Below are 23,423 nucleotides of genomic sequence, written 5' to 3'. Positions count from 1 at the left end.
TTACATTCTGTGCATACATATGCTTCAGCTTCTCACCTTTTTATAAACTGGGGTTGATGGTTGGCACGACGACATGAAACATCTTCTGTTCTTTTTGTCAGACTTATATGAAAATATGTTTGTGAAACATCGACTCTCTTATAGGTAAACAATTACTTTGGGGTCTCTTGGGTCACCGCGATGCCTCTGGATTATTTTCAGCGGCCTGAAGTCTGCAGGGAGGGTTCCTCCTCAGACCGTGCTACCATTTCATGGGACAGTCCAGAGTGTCAAAAGAGAAGACGAGTGGGGGCATGACCTGGTAACCAACACTGGTGAAACACCGTCCACCACCGGCACCCACTCGTGACCTTCTCTGCCAATAAGCAGTCTTTATCAGGCCGACGATGAGGACCGTGTGTGAGGTCTACTCGCAGGTTGTAACACTGCTGATCTTTGCCGTGTTCTCGGTCCAGGGCTGAAGGTTCTGCAGGGCGTACAAAGAGCTGTTCTGCAGGCACAGAGGGTCCGGGGTCACCGGCTGGTTGATGGTCTTCTGGAAGGCCTCCTGCTGCAGCTGCATCAGGATCCGGTTGGCCTGCTGGCGCTCAGCCTCGCGCTCCTCCGCCGTCTGCCGTCTGCAACAGCAACAAGTAACAAAGAGAAAAGATCACTGGACTGAACACAGTAGCATCCAAAAGTCTGGACACCCCTCATCTAACAGGCCGGAGGGTCCAAACCTTTCACTGCTTCAGTAGAACCTGTCTGAACAGTTAAATCAACTCTTAATTTAATTTAATTTAATTTAATTTAATTTAATTTAATTTAATTTAATTTAATTTGTCAGTCAAAACGGCAGCAGTTTTTTAGGAGTTGTTTTCCCGAGTCTTATTAAATAACTGATCAATAATTCATCGATAGCTGATCTGACCAATGAGTGACATTTGTACGCCAGGTGATTTTAACTCTGTTATGGATTATCTGATATGACATTACAGAGTTTTCCGTCCATGAACTCATCCTGTTTATATCACAAGGAAAATGGAGTCGGTCACGTGTCGGCTTCTTAACTTCTATTAAACACACTCGTGTGCGCGCACACAAAGAAAAACAAATATTTTCTACAACATGCACAAATATTTTAAGAAGTACATTTAGCTGAATATATACCGGATAATAGTTTTTATTTTAGGAGTCAAAGCCTTCAGTATCCTGGAGACCCCCACCTGTTAATTAGACACATTTTAATATGAAAACACCCACAATCAACCCTTGTTTATTTATTAAAGTTGATTACAGTTTATTTTTTTCTAAACTGTATTTATTTATTATCAAAATGAGGAATTTGTGGATTTTTGGATCTTTTATTTAGCCCAAATAAAACGTTGTGCTGCACGAGACTACGAGTTATTCCATCGATCTGTACCTGAAACTATAATAATACACACTTCCGTAATATTTTCTGTTATTTTTATCCACTGATGGGGTAGTTTCTAACAGAATACACACCATGTGCAGTCATCACGTGTTTATTATTCAGACGAATTTTCATGAAGTTGCAGGTTCGACTCATTAGAAATAGATTTGATTGTTTTCCTCAGTCTGACTGACATACGTAGTTAAAATGCTTTATTTGTTAATGTATTTGTGTACCGAACAGACCTGTTAATAGGTCGAGTCTTTCGTCTCTTTGAAGCTGATTTAACCCGCCCTGTCCTCATAAATGGTCTCAGCCTCTAAAAATACTGAAAACATTTCCGAAAACAAATAAATCAGTTTGGAGATTTTTTTCTTAAAAAGGAGAGGGTGTTGCGCCCACCTCCACTTGGTCCGTCTGTTCTGGAACCAGGTTTTGACCTGAGCGTCCGTCATCTTCAGGGCCTTGGCCAACGCGGCCCTCTCTGCCGAGGCCAGGTACTTCTGCCGGTGGAAACGTTTCTCCAGCTCACAGATCTGCAGCCGCGTGAAGGATGTCCGAGGCTTCTTCTTCTTCGGCGGGGTTCGGTTCTGGTAGGGGTGACCTACACGACGTGTTACATTGAGGGGTGAGAGAGACACTGGACGGAACAGGACAGGTATGAGGACGGAAACAGAGAGGACAGGATGAGACAGGACAGGAGGAATGCAAAAAATAGAAATCTATCTATCTTTTTAAATTTATTTATCTTTTAATTTTATTTAAAAATTTTATTCAGACCGGTCAAAAACAAAAATGAGAAATAAATGACAAAATAATCTCAGCAGGCCTGAGATGAAACAGTTATTAACAGCGGATTGTTTTCCCCCGCATAATAATAATAATAATAATAATAATAACAATTTGAGCATTTGGTCAGAAGACTTTCAGACAGTTTATAATGAAGGAAGATTTAATCTGAACCAGTTTAAGAAAGAAATACTAAAGACAAAAAAGGAATTAGCTCATTTTTTAGAGACAAAATTATTATTATTAATTATTATTATTATTGTTGTTAATTATTATTATTATTATTATTATTATTCATATTCTTCTTCTTATTATTGTTAATTATTATGATTATTATTATTTATTATTTATTGTTATTATTATTATTATTATTATTATTATTGTTAATTATTATGATTATTATTATTTATTATTTATTATTATTATTTATTATTATTATTATTATTATTATTATTATTATTATTATGTGTAGTACCTGTGAACCTGTCTTTGGTGTAGCGCCGGTTGCTCTCCATCCAGGGGAAGGTGAGCGCGTTCAGGTTGCTGATGGTCCCGCTCACCGCGGGCTGCGCCGCGGAGCTCGCGCCGCTGATGGGTCGGTGTGCGGGGACGCGGATGACTCCGGAGGAGTTCAGGTTGGAGCCGTTCATGTTCACGCTCATGTTCATGTGATAAGCTCCACCGAGGGAAGACACTCCGCACGAGCCGCCGCTGCCGTTATTATATCCGTTATTGCCGCAGGTGAAGCTGCCGCTCGCGCCGCTGCTGGTGCTCGCGTGGTACGCAGAGTGTCCGTAGTCCGGCTCAAGCATCCTCGCGCCCAGCATGCAGCTCTGCTCCACGTTGCTGAGGATTTGGTCGATGCCGAAGCTGATGGGCTCCACGTGCGCATGCTGCTGCAGATGCGCCCCCAGGATCCCGATGTGGTCCATGGCCCTTCGCGAGCCCCCCGCTCCCTCGCGAGGACCAGAGGATGCTTAACGCGCCGCTCCCTGGACTCTCCGGCTGCACTCGTCCTCAGCTTGTTATCTGAGTGTGAATGCGCGCGTGTGCGTCTTCCTGTGAGACCGATCTGCACCTCCCACCCTCCCCCGCGGTGAGGGAACATCAATCACACTAACAAAAAGGCCGACACCAACATCCGTTCCTGACCCACAGACCCGGTTCGGTCTTAGAAGACACCGGCTTCATTTGTTCCCGAGCCGCTGGACTTTATTTATTTATTTACTTACTTACTTATTTATAAAAGGACATTTAAGCCATGTTAATCGTATTTTTATTTTTCTTATTCATTTTTAAAGGAATAAACAAAATATTCAGGCCTGTCATCGGAAAATATCCAGGATCTGTTTAGATTTTACTAAACAAATTATGAATGAATGAATGAACGAACGAAATAAATTAATTAGGAATGAAATGAATAACAAATACTTTATTAATCCCAGTGGGAAATAATGGATTCAGCTGCAGACGTTAACCGCCAGTATTCCTAAAAATGATATCAATCAACACAACAGATGCTTTCTGGTCCACGCAGAATAAATAATTAATTTTAATAAATGATGATAATGGTTTGAAATGATCTTACATAAATGGAGGGAAAATAAAAAATGATGTCATTTAGAGCGCGAGCTGCTGGGTCATTGTTAAAGAACCATTATTAATTCATGATCACTGAGATTTTTAGGCTATTCCACTGTGAAAACTGGAAGGAAGTTCTGGGAGATTTTTTCACTAACACTAACAGCCCCCCCCCCCATTACAAATGACTCTAAGCTTCATTAATAGTTGATCAGAAATAAGGAGGACTTTCTCCTATTCTGCCGGTTCTTCGGGACCCAGAACCTGGACCACGAACTCCAGCAATTAAATGAAAAATTAAGCCGCGCGCGCATTGATTTCCTCTCCATCTAAGAGCCGCTGGGACTTCATTACTTAACGCGGCGCATTTTACTATTAATATTTGATATGTTGAGAAAACTTCCCATTGGCCCGCTGACCGACATCAAATTTTAATGCGCGTGGCAGCCAATCACGCCCAGAAGAGGTATCTCAGTTTAAAGGTGGACCAATGAGGGATCACCTGGGAGAGGCGGCTGAACTAGTGAGATGAAATCAGATAATAAATGTAGGAGTGTTTGGAGATAATCAGCTGCTCTTTACAGAAAAAAAAGATAATTTAAACTGTCTTGCTGTCTGTTTTTACTTCATTAAAACTAATTAAAAATGAACTCAGTAAAAAAATCAGTCTTTCTGCTTATTTAGCTTTTATTTTAGCTGTTGTATGTATTTCTGCTCCATGAAGGATTTTAAAGCTGGAAAGGATCAAACTGTGATGAAAGTGAAACTGATGTAAGCATAGCAGGCCTGAGAGCAACACTGGCTGTGGCATCTTTTCAAACTCAATTATCGAGCCAAACTTTTCATTTCAGGGGCTCAAATGTCCTTATGGGGTTTGGAAAAAAGTCCTCACTTCAGACGGAGACTTGTATTGATTTCTTGCCTGTTTAAAGAGCAGAAGCTCCACAGGCAGAGTCATTGTGGGGCTGAGACGCTGGACCAGAAAATCTGGAGCCAAAAACAAATCCTGCTTTAGGCCAGTCTGACTGAGACTTACTGTAACCTCATCAGAGCTGGTCTCAATGCTCCATCAGGATTTTACGATACAAGTTAAAATCTGGACATTTGGAAAAATATCTTTTTCATAATCTTTATGTTTTAAAACTCACAACACAAAGGTGTTGTGTTTGATCATGAGGGTCAGTTCTCGGTAAAAAAAGAACTGAAAGAATAAAGAAAAGAAAATTAAAGCTTTTTCTTCACATTCAGGAATGAGTGTTTGGTGGATTATAGCTTTGGTTCTTTGGTATTAAATCTTACATTGTTGGAAAGTCTCTTTCAAATGGAGCCACGTTTTTAAGGAAAAACCATGGGATGAGCAGCACAGTTGAGTATGTGGGTTGTTCCCATGTCAGATTTTCTCTGCCAAACAGCTAATTCAGCTGCTGACTTTTGTTTAATGTTGTTATCTGGACTGGACGATTGAAGTCAAATGAAACAAGACACATTTCTTTATTTAACAATGAGGAGTCCTGATAGTGGAACACACCAGCCTGGAACCTCTTCCTCATGCTGGCCTCGTGTTTCTGGAGCCGAGGTTGTTTATGGGATATGATTGATCTCAAGGCTAGTCACATGATGTAGAAAAAAAAACATGAATGAAAAATGAAAGTGTGGATATTTTTGCTGAAAGGTGCAGCTCACTAAGGAAGTGGCGTCTCAGCCGTCACGTTGAGAGTGACAGAAGTTAATAAAGAGTCTCTTGGTCATGTCTGAAATAACAGTTTAAAGCTGAGAGAAGCGAAGCTTCATCCTGTTAGTTTAGTCACCATGAGTGGAAATGTGTGCTGATCAACTCCACCGCTGAGCTGCAGTCCTTACAGAAACACACCGGTTCAGCTTCACAACCATCATGACTCAAACACCAAAAAATCACAGAACACTGACAGAAAACCAAAAGGAGTGAAAGCTGAGTTCTTCTTCCCAACATCTACAATCATGAACAGCCTTCAAGGGTGTGGATGCAAGGTTTATGGAAACTGAATAAAGACTCAAAAAACATCTGGTGAGCTCATTCTTTCTGCAAGAAAAAGGTTTTTACTGATGAATCCAGAATGATGGAGTAAGGTGATGAAAAAGAAATAAATCATTATCTGAATTGTAGAGGATTGTTCATCAAATACAAACTCTGACGTTTAAAATAATGCTTCCTCGTCAGATGCTGTGGAACTAATTGGATGGAGCTGCAGAGTCATGAAAACGTTCTCTAAAAACAAGCAAAGAGCTTCTTAAGGCAAAGAAAAGGAATGCTCTCAAGTGGCCGAGTCTTTCACTCGTCCTCAGCATAACTTCACCCTGCGGAGACAAAACCCAAGACAGAGCAGCTGGAGTGGCCGTCAGAGGATGTGAAGAGAAGAAAACAGAGGTTGTGACGTCCCTGGTTAGAAACGTCCGACAAGCTCTTCCCAACTTCACCTGCTTCTGGTTAATCCTGTTTTCTTCAGTATCTTTTCAACTTCCGTGATTTTCTAGATTTTAAATTAGAATAGAATTGGATTAGCATATAATTGTAATAAAAAGTAATATATCCTATTAAATGAAGCTCCTATCATGTTTAGAAGAAAACCAATAAGTTATATTTACACTTACAGATCTGGTTGGACACTACCCCAAATACACCAAGTTAATCCAGAATATTTACAACTACAGTTAACTAAATTATTTCTCACTAAACTGCTTTGATTTAATTTATTGAATTTTTTTTTTCCATAAATGATTATTTTTTGAGTACATAACATGAAGAGACATTTAAAATTGGTCCCATATTGGACATATGTGCAGCTGGGTCTTTCTGACTGATACTTAATCTACAATCAACTCAGCTCACAAAAAATCTCAACCAAATTGATGCAAAATGCTCCAAAAATCATGATGAAAGTCACCAAACCAAAACAGACAGAATGGCTGAGTTGAGGAACATGAAGGAAAAATCATCAGCTCGAACATGAAGGTGGAAATTATTCACACATTCACATCTTTACCTGAGATTATCCACAAAATCTAAACTATATGAGCTCGTGTTCAGCTGCTTCAGGACAAATAAAGCTAGAATAATTTCACATTAAATGAAACCAGACCTTCCTACTGAAACATCTCACCTACTTGGCTAACTTGCTTGTCCGCCAGCCGTGTGGGAATCATCGCTGGTGCATTTAAAGCCTTGCTGAGGCAGAAATCATCTGTTTCCATTCCCCTGCATGACTGACAGATCCCTATCAGCACACTTATCACTTGAATGTCAAGGACTTCCAGAAAATCTCATTTTCAGGTGATTGATGGAAGCCAGTCAGAGAATGGAGAGATGGTGAATGAACGAGAAAGATTGGGTCAAACCCGACCAACAGCTCTGGTTTGGAGAAAATGGTTTAAAGTTGGAATGAGAAGCAGCTCAGGTATCAAACTATTTATATTACTTCTTAAAGCAACCAGTAATGTAATACCTGCTAGTAATGTAAACATTTGGACATTTTGCATATAACAAAAGCTATAATACAATAAAATATTTGAGCCAATCATGTAGTTATTATGCTCTTGGTTGGTTATTGGCCTAGCATAGAAAAAAATCATTTAATAATTTAACAGCTTCAGCTAATATTTTAATAATAAATAAATATGACTGCAACTTGCTAAAATTCCAGATTTTGAGCTGTTTTTGTGCAGTTTTTAATCAGAAATTGGTACAATTATTGGCGAGTTATTAAGTCATTGGCTGTGTTATTCCATTTAAAATGGGTAAAACCTTTAAACGATTGGCTTCTACACCTCTGACCATGTTGATAAAGAGCATTAACTATCCTTCTTATTTATCTAACATGAATGACCTGTACATACACATAGGTGTTATTGCACAAATATAAATTAAATAATGTGAGTTAAAAGTGTTTACCAGCTGTGAGAAGACACCACGTTACTGTGGGGTGAGTAAAACACGAGATAAATCAGAGCTCACAGTAGCTACTCCTCATAGTTTAACCATAAAAGGCATTGTTCTGCTCAGGCCGAGGGTTGATGACTTCTGGAGGAGAACAGATGGAGTGGTTGATGGGAGGAAATGTTCTCTGTGGGAGGAAACAGTAATACTGGATGCTTGGCCCAAACTTTCAGATCAGAAGATGGAGCTTTTAGATACTGATGAGGAAAACTGTGTGATCTCTGACACAGGGTTGAAAATGACAACTGTGTGAATTTCCACAGAATCAGATCCATGTTTGCATCAGTCAGTCAAAGTGAGTGAAAGCTGTGTTTTATCATCTCTGAGAGGATATCTACTGGTATATTTTACCGTTTAATAACAGGAAACATAAAGGGGGTTGTCTACTTCAGCAACCTCAGGTGCAGAAAGAGTATTTCTCTCTTTTTCTATATATTTTTGTGTCGGCTGAAACATCAGGGATCATGAATTTAACCAGCTTTCCTGTTGATTCCTACAGATGTTGCTATTTTCTTCAAGTTAATGTTAATCTCTCGTTGGCATGGTTGATTTTTGCCAGTTTATTTATATAATGCCACTGACTTTTTACACAAATATTAATTATTTTCTATTTGATGAATGTGATGAGCATTTTTTGCTGTTTGTGCAGAGATTATAATGTATTATCATGGGACCACCAGAGTGATTTGTTCGTTAAATAATTTCTGATTATTGAAATGTTGATTAATCCCCCTCCAAAGCAAAAAATAAAAAAAACAACAACAACAAAAAACAAAAACAAAAAAACAAACAACAAAAAAAAAAACAACAACAACATAACTTGCAAAATTACCATAATTTCCTGCATACACCAGGTAAATTGGGTGGAAGCCAGGAAAAAGTCAAATATCATGACTTTTCTGCAAGATGAAATGTGACATTTTAGAATAAATGGTTTTAAAATGGAATACCAGTTAGAATAAAATATATAGTTTTAATGAAAGTCAACTGGACATTTTTGGCCATGAAGGTCACCAGAGGGAGTATCTGATACAACATAAAAAATACTAATGACATCAAAAGATTTTTGCTATTAATCTTTTACATATCCAAGACTATAATTACCACCAAAGACCCATCACCCTGATATGTATTATATGGAAAACAATTCATGTCTTGTGTGTTACTTATGAATAATAATTAATCACTCAAATTATCAAACTGGTGTTTGATGTAAATAAATAAATAAATAAATAAATACAGTTTGATTATTTTATTTCAGGTTTTGTGCTAGGACATTTTTGGCCACAAAGGTCACCAGAGAGAGTAAAATGCATCAACAGAGTAAAAAACAAGAATCCCCCCCCCAAAAAAAAGAAAACCCAGCTGATATAAACAATTATGCAAAAAGAAAATTTGTAGCCACAACACAACTAAAATTATTATCAAATGTGAAATAAAGGAGAAAAATGAACAAAAATGCCCAAGGAGGGCAAAAGGGTTAAGGACATTTTTGGTAACTGGGTCATATTAAATAAATCAGTAGACATCAATAGAGACTTGGATTTTTTGAAAGGGGCCATAACTTAACTACCAATATTCCAGAGAAACAGCAGTCTTGTCCAAACATTAACCAAAAAGCTTTCATTGTCTAAATTTATTGTCACGCCAAATGATTTCTGGATAAATAATGAAGGGGACACTAACAGTCCCCTGGTTTTGATTCATAATGAATATTTCTCTTTTCTTCATTCATTTCTTGTTTACATGGGGAATGTAGCTCTCTGAGAAGAAAAACAGGAAACCAACACACAAGTCAGCACAGAGCGAACACACTGATGAAACTGACCCTGAACTTTAAACTGAGCATAGAGGAGGTGGAAATGCTGAAAACGACACCAGACTGGTGGCTGTCTTTAAGAACATACATGCAAACTGATCGCTGAAATCATCTCAGCTGTTCTGGAGGAGATTTAAAGTGTGAAAACCAGCAGCAATTATCAAGTATTCAACAACATGTGGTTTCTCTGTCAAACATTGTTAGCAGCACTCAGTCTGTTGGCTCTATTGGCTCTGAGCTAACAAATGAGGGCGACATGTGTCGTTAGAGGCTGAGCTCATAGACACAACATCAGAGCTGGCATTTTAAAGTCCATCTTTGAATCTACTGTGAAACGTCCTGTTTTAGACCAAACACAATTTATCATCATACCTCTCGTTCTACAGGTCTAAAGAAACCTCAGTTCAGAGCTTCTCAACATCTCCTGCAAACATTTGAGCTCACGTTTTACCTCCTGCAGCCACATGAGGGCAGTGTCTTAAACACGGACCACGTTGAAGCTCAGGTTCCTCTTGGCTTGTGTGTTTGGGTGTTACCACGGCTGTAGATATATATACGTAGATGTCACCTCTGACGTTGCTGTCCATAAAAACGATGCATCAACGCGGCAGAGGTCTATCAACGATTAAAATCACCATAACTCGCTGAATTTTCAGCCAACTTTCAATCTGTTTGGTTTACTTGAAATGTCACACATTTTTATAATACTACATATCATTATTATTTTTTATCTATATCATACACTTACATATACTCAGACACACAACAACATACATACGGAACCTTTTCTACAATCCACAGAGAAATAATAATGGTGATGCTCTTATATAGAGTTATATTCATGCTTTTATTATGAATAATATAAAATATAAATAAAGAAAAAATAAAGAAAAAAAGAAACTCACAAAACAGAAAAACACGCACTCATACAAAAAAAAAGACTAGCCTAACTTAAAAATTTACCAAAATACCCTCAAAACAAAATAGTGACGTCTGTTCTTCTCACCATTTTCATACCAAATAAAGAACCTACGTTTACTCTGATGTGACGCCCAACAAGCAATGAACCTGCTAAATTTACCACATCCCCAATATAAAACGAACGATTTTTAACACGTCAAAGAAAATAAAATAAAGATTTCAAGACCAGAAATTTGAACAAGTACCGAAGGGTTCATTCAAAAGGAACCATTTTAATAGTGTATTTTATCGTCATTTAGAGGGAACCTTGCTGTGTTAGTGAAATATCAGGACTACATGAGAAATTGTCATGACTCTAACTTTGCAAAGATGGTCAGGAAAATTAAAAATGGATGGTATCCCTCCTTCCTTTAAACCAGTGGACTGTCCAGTTCTGTTAAAGTCCTCTGGGTTAAAATGAGGCTGCAGACGGCTGAACAGTCCTTCGGTACAAAGTCTCTCCTGGGTGCTGCTACCCATGCTGCCTCCTCCATTTATCTGCTGGAAACATACCAAACATCCATCTGGACATCGTTCAGTTCTCAGTTCTTCTGTAGCTGCAGGTCAGCAGTTAAAGTTCATGTTGGCGCTGTGAAACTGATTTAATAGATAATGTTGAAATCACCTACTTAGCACAATTATATGAAGTGGCTGATTTTACTGTAATCATCGTCTTAAGCTTAAGAAATACATCAAATTCAACAAGTTTATAACAGTTAAATAATATAAAATCACTTCTTACCTGTGAAATATTATCCCTTGTTTCTTGGTTTTTGTGTTTCTCTCACCGGGCCCAAATGAAAAAACTGCAGTGGTTCAGTGTTTATTAAAAACCTTTTAAAAATGACCTTATTGCACACATGACACCTGGAATTAAAAGAGTCTATTCGTTATTAAAACAACATGCATTCATTCATTCACTCATTCATTATCTGACCCCTTCGTCCATAAAGGGTTGCTGGAAGCTGGAGCCTAACCCAGCGTTTAGCAGGTGAGAGGCACCTGGACGGGTCACCAGTCCATTACAGATAAAACAACATTAAATATAAAATAATTTAAAAAAAGGTCTGTTCAAATCTGTTGCATTTACGTCTTATGGCTCTTTACGCATTTTTCTTTTTCAAAGTAATTTCAAGTGAAAAAATGTTCTATAGTAAAAGTTTTGGAATACGGCTGCCAACCTTAAAGGGTTAATAAGTCTCCTACCTTTTGGAGCCTTCTTTCTTTTTCTTGTCCAGATGTTTGTATGTGTCGTGGTCTTTGTATCAAAGTGTTTTCTTACGTTTTATTCTTTCATTACAGCCATGTCTCCACACAGAAGACACACAACTTTACATCCGCAAACATATTCTCTGTTTTCAAAGCCCCCTTTTCATTTAGCCATTTATAGGGGAGATATGTTGTTGACCAAGGTGAGTAGGTCCATCAGGCTGCTGAGGTACTCGCTGGCGCACTGGCAGTGCATTGTGGGACTTGTAGTATTATAGTGGTACCTGCACTCAGCGGGCCAGCTCTAATAGTGATTATAGATATGATCGTGATTCACGGGTTTTACACGTGTTGTAGACAATAAACATGATGATCTTTAAACTTTTTCTGATCGGGTCTCTGGTTTGTTGGTAGCTCTCTGATGGTCCTCCCACGAATCAGGTCTGACCATGCAGGGCTGAAGAGAAAAATGGAAAAGATTATTTTAAGATGGAAGAGGTGTCTTAAACAGGTGTAAGGAGACCGGTTCCCCCAGACACAGCTTATCCTGCAGCAGATTCCAAGCTGTTGGAGCAGCATGTCTAAAACTTCTTTTTCCCATTTCTAGTCTGACTTTGGGTATAAAAGCAAAACTACATCCTGAGTCACAGTAAAAAGATTGAAGCTACTGTTTCTTTTAGGTTGGACAGCATTACATAAGTATGAGGGAAGCAGATTTAATATTGCCTTATAAATAAAGATGTGCCAATGGTTTAGTCTCTGAATACACAGCGAGGGCCAGCCAACTTTCATACAGAATACAACGATGAGTTAGAGCTTTGAGATTAGTTATAAACCTCAACGCTCCATGATAAACAACATCCAGTGACTTTAGACATTGCGAGGATGCATGCATATATAAAACATCACCGTAGTCAATCAGAGGCATAAACGTAGCATCAACAAGTCTCCTTTTAGCAGCAAAAGAGAAACAAGACTTATTTCTGAAACAGAAACCGAGACGCAGCTTCAACTTTTTAACTAGTTGCTCGACATGATACTTGAAAGACAACGTGTCATCAATGAAGAACCCAAGATATTTAAACAATGAGACGGGCTCAGTCTCATCACCAGAGGACGTCGTGATAGGAAGCAGGCTCAGTGCTTTTTGCTTTGAGTTATTTGATTTTAGGATTTGTCTGTAAAGCCAGCTTCAAGAATCTTCTCTGTCACAAATAAATGAATGTCTCAGCATAAAGGGGTATCAGTAATCAACAGCTGTCTGAGGAGCACGTCTGTAAGACAACAACCATGAACAGAAACTGTTAACCTCACATCACGTGTGAGTAGAGAAGAAAATCAACCTCAGCATGTTCGAGTTGTCCAGACCTGGTAAAACTCCTCATTCAAACATCAGCCGTGTCTCCAGAAAAACGTCTCATTGGTTCGATGCTGTGAAACAAACTGAGGCCTAAACTGATCCAACCACCATCTCCTTCACGAAACAGTCGTCCTGGAAGTCAAGTGAAGAAATCCAAACATTGATCCAAAGTGTCCCAGATGAGTGGGTCTTTAGGGAAGTGGAAAAAGTTGACTCGCAGTCAGCTGGATCACCGTGATCAGACATGAGACTACTGATAATTCACCTACCAGTTTTTATTAAAATACAAAATGTTTTTTTTTTTTATTTCAGCGAATTCAAGGTGATAATACATCATTTTATCGCTGCACACAAGCAAGAAACACATGGACAACCGTGCCATGGAGGCTTTAATGCTGTTTTATCTGTGTTCCACACACTCTCTGTGGAGCTGCCTGAACCTGCCAGATTTGTGACAACACATCCAAACATCCAGTCAGACTCATAAAGAACCATCCTCAGGATGGGCTCCAGAGGAACAAAAAACCCTTCAGAACAGATGGTCCGAGCTGGGTGGCAGCAGCTCAGGAGGAACTGGAAGGTCAGTGGTTCAATCCCTGGCTTCCCCCAACCCTGGGCAAGATGATGAAAGCCACTTTGTTCTTGGTACATGAATATGGTTAAAAAACAAACAAACAAAAAAACTGCCTGTTTGAGGCTTGTAGCATAGAATTCTATTTAATAACAACATTTTGGATTCATCCAGAAAAACACGAACCTAAGACAGAAACAAGTCTGCAAGGCTGAATTTCCTCATCATAAATACTTGTAAGTAAGTGTCAGCACATAACTTCATGTCAATAAGTCCTGACACACCTCGTTGTGACGGAGCTCGCTGGTTTTTCCTGAGTGATGAAGCACGAATGTTTTTCTGTTTTTCTTAAGTAAACAAAAAAACCTTCATGGATCTACATCTGACTGGTGTTCAGATACTTCCAGCCAACAGGTGGAGCCTGTCTGCTGGAACAGCAGCCCCTGTCAGCACCGCAGGGTCCCAACAACCTCTACCATCCTCCCAGAGCCCCTTAGAAAAGCTCTGAGTGCACGCTTCCTGTTGTCTGTGGGAGGGATGGGGTCTACTCACTGGTTTCCAGTTCATTCATCCAGAGTGGCAGCTGGAAGACGTTGGCTCTCAAAGGACAGATGGGATCATCCTGCAAGTAGACGAAGCACAAACTTCCCATTTAATAAGAATAATAATAATAATAATAATAATAATAATAATAATAATATAATAAAAACGGTTCTTTTCTGTCACCAGACTCATTAAACTGGATAAATATTTCAGATTAATGAACAATAACAAGGATTTAATGAAAGTAGTCAGGAGTCCAAACCAAACAAACAAACTCAGTTTCTGATCCCAGTTCTAAAGCAGACGGTATATTATTATACCCAATTAATAGCAATTAATATTACTATATATATATATATATATATATATATATATATATATATATATATATATATATATATATATATATATATATATATATATATATATATATATAAACAATAATAACAGTAAAATGATTTATTATTATTATTATTATTATTATTATTATTATTAATGTTGTTGTTATAATAAAAATAAATCCACAGTGGACAAACTAATACAGGCTGCACGTTGGTTGAATTCAGGGTCATGGAGAAGTCTATCAGTTCAGTATCAGTCCATCAGCTGTCAGTTGAGAAGTAGGTTCCCTGTGTAGTTCAGGTGTGTGGTTCAGGCGTGTAGTTAATGTGTGTAGTTGATGTGTGTAGTTCAGGTGCGTACTTCAGGTGTGTGGTTCAGGTGTGTAGTTCAGGTGTGTGGTTCAGGTGTGTGGTTCAGGTGTGTGGTTCAGGTGTGTAGTTCAGGTGTGTAGTTCAGATGTGTAGTTCAGGCGTGTAGTTCAGGTGTGTAGTTAATGTGTGTAGTTCAGGTGCGTACTTCAGGTGTGTAGTTCAGGTGTGTGGTTCAGGTGTGTGGTTCAGGTGTGTAGTTCAGGTGTGTAGTTCAGGTGTGTGGTTCAGGTGTGTAGTTCAGGTGTGTGGTTCAGGTGTGTAGTTCAGGTGTGTGGTTCAGGTGTGTGGTTTAGGTGTGTAGTTCAGGTGTGTACTTCAGGGGTGTGGTTCAGGTGTGTAGTTCAGGTGTGTGGTTCAGGTGTGTGGTTTAGGTGTGTAGTTCAGGTGTGTACTTCAGGTGTGTGGTTCAGGTGTGTGGTTCAGGTGTGTAGTTAATGTGTGTAGTTCAGGTGTGTGGTTCAGGTGTGTAGTTAATGTGTGTAGTTCAGGTGCGTACTTCAGGTGTGTAGTTAATGTGTGTAGTTCAGGTGCGTACTTGAAGTGTGTAGTTAATGTGTGTAGTTCAGGTGCGTACTTCAGGTGTGTAGTTCAGGTGTGTGGTTCAGGGGTGTGGTTCAGGTGTGTAGTTAATGTGTGTAGTTCAGGTGCGTACTTCAGGTGTGTGGTTCAGGTGTGTGGTTCAGGTGTGTGGTTCAGGTGTGTAGTTCAGGTGTGTGGTTCAGGTGTGTGGTTCAGGTGTGTGGTTCAGGTGTGTGGTTTAGGTGTGTAGTTCAGGTGTGTAGTTCAGGTGTGTACTTCAGGTGTGTAGTTCAGGTGTGTGGTTCAGGTGTGTAGTTAAGGTGTGTAGTTCAGGTGTGTGGTTCAGGTGTGTAGTTAATGTGTGTAGTTCAGGTGCGTACTTCAGGTGTGTAGTTAATGTGTGTAGTTCAGGTGCGTACTTCAGGTGTGTAGTTAATGTGTGTAGTTCAGGTGTGTGGTTCAGGTGTGTAGTTAATGTGTGTAGTTCAGGTGCGTACTTCAGGTGTGTAGTTAATGTGTGTAGTTCAGGTGCGTACTTCAGGTGTGTAGTTCAGGTGTGTGGTTCAGGTGTGTAGTTCAGGTGTGTGGTTCAGGTGTGTACTTCAGGTGTGTAGTTCAGGTGTGGGTTCAGGTGCGTACTTCAGGTGTGTAGTTAATGTGTGTAGTTCAGGTGCGTACTTCAGGTGTGTAGTTAATGTGTGTAGTTCAGGTGCGTACTTCAGGTCTGTAGTTCAGGTGTGTGGTTCAGGTGTGTGGTTCAGGTGTGTAGTTCAGGTGTGTGGTTCAGGTGTGTAGTTCAGGTGTGTAGTTCAGGTGTGTAGTTCAGGTGTGTAGTTCAGGCGTGTAGTTAATGTGTGTAGTTCAGGTGTGTAGTTAATGTGTGTAGTTCAGGTGCGTACTTCAGGTGTGTAGTTCAGGTGTGTGGTTCAGGTGTGTGGTTCAGGTGTGTAGTTCAGGTGTGTACTTCAGGTGTGTAGTTCAGGTGTGGGTTCAGGTGCGTACTTCAGGTGTGTAGTTAATGTGTGTAGTTCAGGTGCGTACTTCAGGTGTGTAGTTAATGTGTGTAGTTCAGGTGCGTACTTCAGGTGTGTAGTTCAGGTGTGTGGTTCAGGTGTGTGGTTCAGGTGTGTAGTTCAGGTGTGTGGTTCAGGTGTGTACTTCAGGTGTGTAGTTCAGGTGTGTAGTTAATGTGTGTAGTTCAGGTGCGTACTTCAGGTGTGTAGTTCAGGTGTGTGGTTCAGGTGTGTGGTTCAGGTGTGTGGTTCAGGTGTGTAGTTCAGGTGTGTAGTTCAGGTGTGTGGTTAAGGTGTGTAGTTCAGGTGTGTAGTTCAGGTGTGTAGTTCAGGCGTGTAGTTCGGGTGTGTAGTTAATGTGTGTAGTTCAGGTGCGTACTTCAGGTGTGTAGTTCAGGTGTGTGGTTCAGGTGTGTGGTTCAGGTGTGTAGTTAATGTGTGTAGTTCAGGTGCATACTCTAGGTGTGTAGTTCAGGTGTGTGGTTCAGGTGTGTAGTTCAGGTGTGTAGTTAATGTGTGTAGTTCAGGTGCGTACTTCAGGTGTGTAGTTCAGGTGTGTGTTTCAGGTGTGTGGTTCAGGTGTGTAGTTCAGGTGTGTAGTTCAGGTGTGTGGTCCAGGTGTGTAGTTCAGGTGTGTGGTTCAGGTGTGTACTTCATGTGTGTAGTTCAGGTGTGTGGTTCAGGTGTGTAGTTCAGGTGTGTGGTTCAGGTGTGTACTTCAGGTGTGTAGTTCAGGTGTGGGTTCAGGTGCGTACTTCAGGTGTGTAGTTAATGTGTGTAGTTCATGTGCGTACTTCAGGTGTGTAGTTAATGTGTGTAGTTCAGGTGCGTACTTCAGGTCTGTAGTTCAGGTGTGTGGTTCAGGTGTGTGGTTCAGGTGTGTAGTTCAGGTGTGTAGTTCAGGTGTGTAGTTCAGGTGTGTAGTTCAGGTGTGTAGTTCAGGTGTGTAGTTAATGTGTGTAGTTCAGGTGCGTACTTCAGGTGTGTAGTTCAGGTGTGTGGTTCAGGTGTGTGGTTCAGGTGTGTAGTTCAGGTGTGTAGTTCAGGTGTGTGGTTAAGGTGTGTAGTTCAGGTGTGTAGTTCAGGCGTGTAGTTCAGGTGTGTAGTTAATGTGTGTAGTTCAGGTGCGTACTTCAGGTGTGTAGTTCAGGTGTGTGGTTCAGGTGTGTGGTTCAGGTGTGTAGTTCAGGTGTGTAGTCAATGTGTGTAGTTCAGGTGCGTACTTCAGGTGTGTAGTTCAGGTGTGTGGTTCAGGTGTGTGGTTCAGGTGTGTAGTTCAGGTGTGTAGTTAATGTGTGTAGTTCAGGTGCGTACTGCAGGTGTGTAGTTCAGGTGTGTGGTTCAGGTGTGTGGTTCAGGTGTGTGGTTCAGGTGTGTAGTTCAGGTGTGTGGTCCAGGTGTGTAGTTCAGGTGTGTAGTTCAGGTGTGTAGTTCAGATGTGTAGTTCAGGCGTGTAGTTCAGGTGTGTAGTTAATGTGTGTAGTTCAGGTGTGTAGTTAATGTGTGTAGTTCAGGTGTGTGGTTCAGGTGTGTGGTTCAGGTGTGTAGTTCAGGTGTGTGGTTCAGGTGTGTAGTTCAGGTGTGTAGTTCAGGTGTGTAGTTCAGGTGTGTAGTTCAGGTGTGTAGTTAATGTGCGTAGTTCAGGTGCGTAGTTCAGGTGCGTGGTTCAGGTGCGTGGTTCAGGTGCGTGGTTCAGGTGTGTGGTTCAGGTGTGTGGTTCAGGTGTGTAGTTCAGGTGTGTAGTTCAGGTGTGTGGTTCAGGTGTGTAGTTCAGGTGTGTGGTTCAGGTGTGTAGTTCAGGTGTGTGGTTCAGGTGTGTGGTTTAGGTGTGTAGTTCAGGTGTGTACTTCAGGTGTGTGGTTCAGGTGTGTGGTTCAGGTGTGTAGTTAATGTGTGTAGTTCAGGTGTGTGGTTCAGGTGTGTAGTTAATGTGTGTAGTTCAGGTGCGTACTTCAGGTGTGTAGTTAATGTGTGTAGTTCAGGTGCTTACTTGAGGTGTGTAGTTAATATGTGTAGTTCAGGTGCGTACTTCAGGTGTGTAGTTCAGGTGTGTAGTTTAGGTGTGTAGTTCAGGTGCGTAGTTCAGGTGCGTGGTTCAGGTGTGTAGTTCAGGTGTGTGGTTCAGGCGTGTAGTTCAGGTGTGTAGTTAATGTGTGTAGTTCAGGTGCGTACTTCAGGTGTGTAGTTCAGGTGTGTGGTTCAGGTGTGTGGTTCAGGTGTGTACTTCAGGTGTGTAGTTCAGGTGGGTTCTTCAGGTGTGTAGTTAAGGTGTGTGGTTCAGGTATGTACTTCATGTGTGTAGTTCAGGTGTGTAGTTCAGGTGTGTGGTTCAGGTGTGTACTTCATGTGTGTACTTCAGGTGTGTAGTTCAGGTGTGTAGTTCAGGTGGGTTCTTCAGGTGTGCAGTTAAGGTGTGTGGTTGAGGTGTGTACTTCATGTGTGTAGTTCAGGTGTATTTCAGGTGTGTGGTTCAGGTGTGTAGTTCAGGTGTGTGGTTCAGGTGTGTGGTTCAGGTGTGTAGTTCAGGTGTGTAGTTAATGTGTGTAGTTCAGGTGCGTACTTCAGGTGTGTAGTTCAGGTGTGTGGTTCAGGTGTGTGGTTCAGGTGTGTAGTTCAGGTGTGTACTTCAGGTGTGTAGTTCAGGTGTGGGTTCAGGTGCGTACTTCAGGTGTGTAGTTAATGTGTGTAGTTCAGGTGCGTACTTCAGGTGTGTAGTTAATGTGTGTAGTTCAGGTGCGTACTTCAGGTGTGTAGTTCAGGTGTGTGGTTCAGGTGTGTGGTTCAGGTGTGTAGTTCAGGTGTGTGGTTCAGGTGTGTACTTCAGGTGTGTAGTTCAGGTGTGTAGTTAATGTGTGTAGTTCAGGTGCGTACTTCAGGTGTGTAGTTCAGGTGTGTGGTTCAGGTGTGTGGTTCAGGTGTGTGGTTCAGGTGTGTAGTTCAGGTGTGTAGTTCAGGTGTGTGGTTAAGGTGTGTAGTTCAGGTGTGTAGTTCAGGTGTGTAGTTCAGGCGTGTAGTTCGGGTGTGTAGTTAATGTGTGTAGTTCAGGTGCGTACTTCAGGTGTGTAGTTCAGGTGTGTGGTTCAGGTGTGTGGTTCAGGTGTGTAGTTAATGTGTGTAGTTCAGGTGCATACTCTAGGTGTGTAGTTCAGGTGTGTGGTTCAGGTGTGTAGTTCAGGTGTGTAGTTAATGTGTGTAGTTCAGGTGCGTACTTCAGGTGTGTAGTTCAGGTGTGTGGTTCAGGTGTGTGGTTCAGGTGTGTAGTTCAGGTGTGTAGTTCAGGTGTGTGGTCCAGGTGTGTAGTTCAGGTGTGTGGTTCAGGTGTGTACTTCATGTGTGTAGTTCAGGTGTGTGGTTCAGGTGTGTAGTTCAGGTGTGTGGTTCAGGTGTGTACTTCAGGTGTGTAGTTCAGGTGTGGGTTCAGGTGCGTACTTCAGGTGTGTAGTTAATGTGTGTAGTTCATGTGCGTACTTCAGGTGTGTAGTTAATGTGTGTAGTTCAGGTGCGTACTTCAGGTCTGTAGTTCAGGTGTGTGGTTCAGGTGTGTGGTTCAGGTGTGTAGTTCAGGTGTGTAGTTCAGGTGTGTAGTTCAGGTGTGTAGTTCAGGCGTGTAGTTCAGGTGTGTAGTTAATGTGTGTAGTTCAGGTGCGTACTTCAGGTGTGTAGTTCAGGTGTGTGGTTCAGGTGTGTGGTTCAGGTGTGTAGTTCAGGTGTGTAGTTCAGGTGTGTGGTTAAGGTGTGTAGTTCAGGTGTGTAGTTCAGGCGTGTAGTTCAGGTGTGTAGTTAATGTGTGTAGTTCAGGTGCGTACTTCAGGTGTGTAGTTCAGGTGTGTGGTTCAGGTGTGTGGTTCAGGTGTGTAGTTCAGGTGTGTAGTCAATGTGTGTAGTTCAGGTGCGTACTTCAGGTGTGTAGTTCAGGTGTGTGGTTCAGGTGTGTGGTTCAGGTGTGTAGTTCAGGTGTGTAGTTAATGTGTGTAGTTCAGGTGCGTACTGCAGGTGTGTAGTTCAGGTGTGTGGTTCAGGTGTGTGGTTCAGGTGTGTGGTTCAGGTGTGTAGTTCAGGTGTGTGGTCCAGGTGTGTAGTTCAGGTGTGTAGTTCAGGTGTGTAGTTCAGATGTGTAGTTCAGGCGTGTAGTTCAGGTGTGTAGTTAATGTGTGTAGTTCAGGTGTGTAGTTAATGTGTGTAGTTCAGGTGTGTGGTTCAGGTGTGTGGTTCAGGTGTGTAGTTCAGGTGTGTGGTTCAGGTGTGTAGTTCAGGTGTGTAGTTCAGGTGTGTAGTTCAGATGTGTAGTTCAGGTGTGTAGTTAATGTGCGTAGTTCAGGTGCGTAGTTCAGGTGCGTGGTTCAGGTGCGTGGTTCAGGTGCGTGGTTCAGGTGTGTGGTTCAGGTGTGTGGTTCAGGTGTGTAGTTCAGGTGTGTAGTTCAGGTGTGTGGTTCAGGTGTGTAGTTCAGGTGTGTGGTTCAGGTGTGTAGTTCAGGTGTGTGGTTCAGGTGTGTGGTTTAGGTGTGTAGTTCAGGTGTGTACTTCAGGTGTGTGGTTCAGGTGTGTGGTTCAGGTGTGTAGTTAATGTGTGTAGTTCAGGTGTGTGGTTCAGGTGTGTAGTTAATGTGTGTAGTTCAGGTGCGTACTTCAGGTGTGTAGTTAATGTGTGTAGTTCAGGTGCTTACTTGAGGTGTGTAGTTAATATGTGTAGTTCAGGTGCGTACTTCAGGTGTGTAGTTCAGGTGTGTAGTTTAGGTGTGTAGTTCAGGTGCGTAGTTCAGGTGCGTGGTTCAGGTGTGTAGTTCAGGTGTGTGGTTCAGGCGTGTAGTTCAGGTGTGTAGTTAATGTGTGTACTTCAGGTGCGTACTTCAGGTGTGTAGTTCAGGTGTGTGGTTCAGGTGTGTGGTTCAGGTGTGTACTTCAGGTGTGTAGTTCAGGTGGGTTCTTCAGGTGTGTAGTTAAGGTGTGTGGTTCAGGTATGTACTTCATGTGTGTAGTTCAGGTGTGTAGTTCAGGTGTGTGGTTCAGGTGTGTACTTCATGTGTGTACTTCAGGTGTGTAGTTCAGGTGTGTAGTTCAGGTGGGTTCTTCAGGTGTGCAGTTAAGGTGTGTGGTTGAGGTGTGTACTTCATGTGTGTAGTTCAGGTGTATTTCAGGTGTGTGGTTCAGGTGTGTGGTTCAGGTGTGTACTTCAGGTGTGTAGTTCAGGTGGGTTCTTCAGGTGTGTAGTTAAGGTGTGTGGTTCAGGTGTGTACTTCATGTGTGTAGTTCAGGTGTGTAGTTCAGGTGTGTGGTTCAGGTGTGTACTTCATGTGTGTACTTCAGGTGTGTAGTTCAGGTGTGTAGTTCAGGTGGGTTCTTCAGGTGTGCAGTTAAGGTGTGTGGTTCAGGTGTGTACTTCATGTGTGTAGTTCAGGTGTATTTCAGGTGTGTGGTTCAGGTGTGTGGTTCAGGTGGGTTCTTCAGGTGTGTAGTTAAGGTGTGTGGTTCAGGAGTCTACTTCAGGTGTGTACTTCAGGTGTGTAGTTCAGGTGTGGAATTACAGCTCAGTGAGGGTTAATCGGATGTGTTTTTCTTAAAATATCTTCAGAGAACCACAAAGCTGAAATCAAAAATAAACCGTAAATATAGAGAGACCTCCACTTACCTCCATCTTAGCCATCACATAGGAGTAGATAACTCTGACCCCGAACCTAATACCAAGTCTTAACCCTAAAAATCAATATGTAGTTGTGAGGACAAAACAAGGACGCCCCCGTAAGTCAGGATTTGGTCCACGTCATGTAGGAAAACCAAACACACACTTTAGAATCAGACTGACTGGTGCCGCTGGAGCCCCGGAGGGGGGTTACAGCCTTAATGACCTGCTCAGATTCAGTCTTCTCAGCCTCACTTAGGACAAAGAAAGACTGACAGCAACCAACCCAGGTCCTCTGTCTCGGCCTCCCCTCCTCCTTCTCCACTTCCACCTCCTCCTCTTCCACCTCCTCTTCTCTCTGTTTTGTGGAATTTATATTTCCTTCTAGCGTCTCACTTTCACATCTCTCAGCGCGCTCCTTCCTACTGTTTCTGCTCTGCTCTAACCACTCTAACAGATACGTCTGAGTCCAGCTCCACTCATCACTTCATCAAGCTGCTATCACACTGACAAACTCAAGTCCACCAGTCATGTTTGTTTTCCAATGTCCCATGTGTGGTGGGCTATGGTTTCTATGGTTTCTGGTTAAATGGTAGCAGCATGCAAACTAGTCCAACCTTGAAGGAAAATGTAGAGTAAGTAGTGTTTCATGGTGAATTTTTTTTACCCATTGCAGCAGTTCACAACCTGTTTTCCTTGCAACTAATGCAACTACCAAAAAAGCCAAGAAAAACCTCCCCCTGCCCCATGACCATGCTTGGCTTCATGCTTTCATCAGCTCCATCAGCTGATGCACTTTTTCTGAGTTCTGCAACACTATGGCAAGCCGCAGTATTCAAAATTTGCCACTTAAATAGCACGTTGACAATGAAATGGCAGAAAAAAACGTCATTTTATGTGGAAAATCTGCGTCAAAAGTGCTGTTTTTTAATGGCAAAGAAGTTGTAAAATATGCCGTTTCGGTAAACTGTGATTCATGCATCAGATTATTTTAACACAATAATCTATGTTTATTGTATCTGTCCCTATTAAATAAATAAATAAAATAAATAAACGCAGTAAAAAACGACATCCAATGCAGTCCTTGAACCCCACTTTCTGTAGAAAAGTCTAAATAGCATAATAGGACCCCTTTAATAAAATGTTGTAGGAAAAATCCAGGTTGTCAGGATAGAAACGTTACCACCATAGCTTCACCAGCTCCATGACCTCCTAAACCACAGGACATGGACCAGAACTGCTTGGATGAACAAGATGTGGCCTAAAAGACTGTCCAACATTAGTTGAGTTTAAAAAAGTGTTTAAGAAAAAAATGATAAAATCCTATGTTGAAATGGAAGACTAATTATAGTTAAAAATGAAA

The 23,423-nt window shown here is 41.4% G+C and overlaps 1 protein-coding gene across 1 annotated transcript; it reads right to left on the bottom strand.

The window, feature by feature from the left end:
- Positions 1–406: 406 nt before the first annotated feature.
- On the bottom strand, positions 407–3,117 carry tlx1 (T cell leukemia homeobox 1). The gene is made up of 3 exons (XM_042010813.1): positions 2,661–3,117; positions 1,799–2,036; positions 407–617 (listed from the first exon to the last, which is right to left on the bottom strand). Exons 1-3 carry the CDS (start codon positions 3,115–3,117, stop codon positions 407–409), a joined length of 906 nt encoding a protein of 301 aa, XP_041866747.1.
- Positions 3,118–23,423: the final 20,306 nt, after the last annotated feature.

Source organism: Melanotaenia boesemani, chromosome 16 (genome assembly GCF_017639745.1).
Source record: "Melanotaenia boesemani isolate fMelBoe1 chromosome 16, fMelBoe1.pri, whole genome shotgun sequence".
Lineage (NCBI taxonomy): Eukaryota > Metazoa > Chordata > Actinopteri > Atheriniformes > Melanotaeniidae > Melanotaenia > Melanotaenia boesemani.
This window is presented reverse-complemented; position numbering and strand designations above follow the sequence as displayed.

What these genes read in the sequence shown, in the direction of transcription:
- tlx1 (XM_042010813.1), bottom strand. Translation starts at nt 3,117, where the DNA reads ATGGACCACATCGGGATCCTGGGGGCGCATCTGCAGCAGCATGCGCAC. An exon ending in CACCAAAGACAGGTTCACAG is followed by an intron (nt 2,037 to 2,660) that starts GTACTACACATA and finishes TGTTCCGTCCAG; the next exon opens with TGTCTCTCTCACCCCTCAAT. An exon ending in AACAGACGGACCAAGTGGAG is followed by an intron (nt 618 to 1,798) that starts GTGGGCGCAACA and finishes TTGCTGTTGCAG; the next exon opens with ACGGCAGACGGCGGAGGAGC.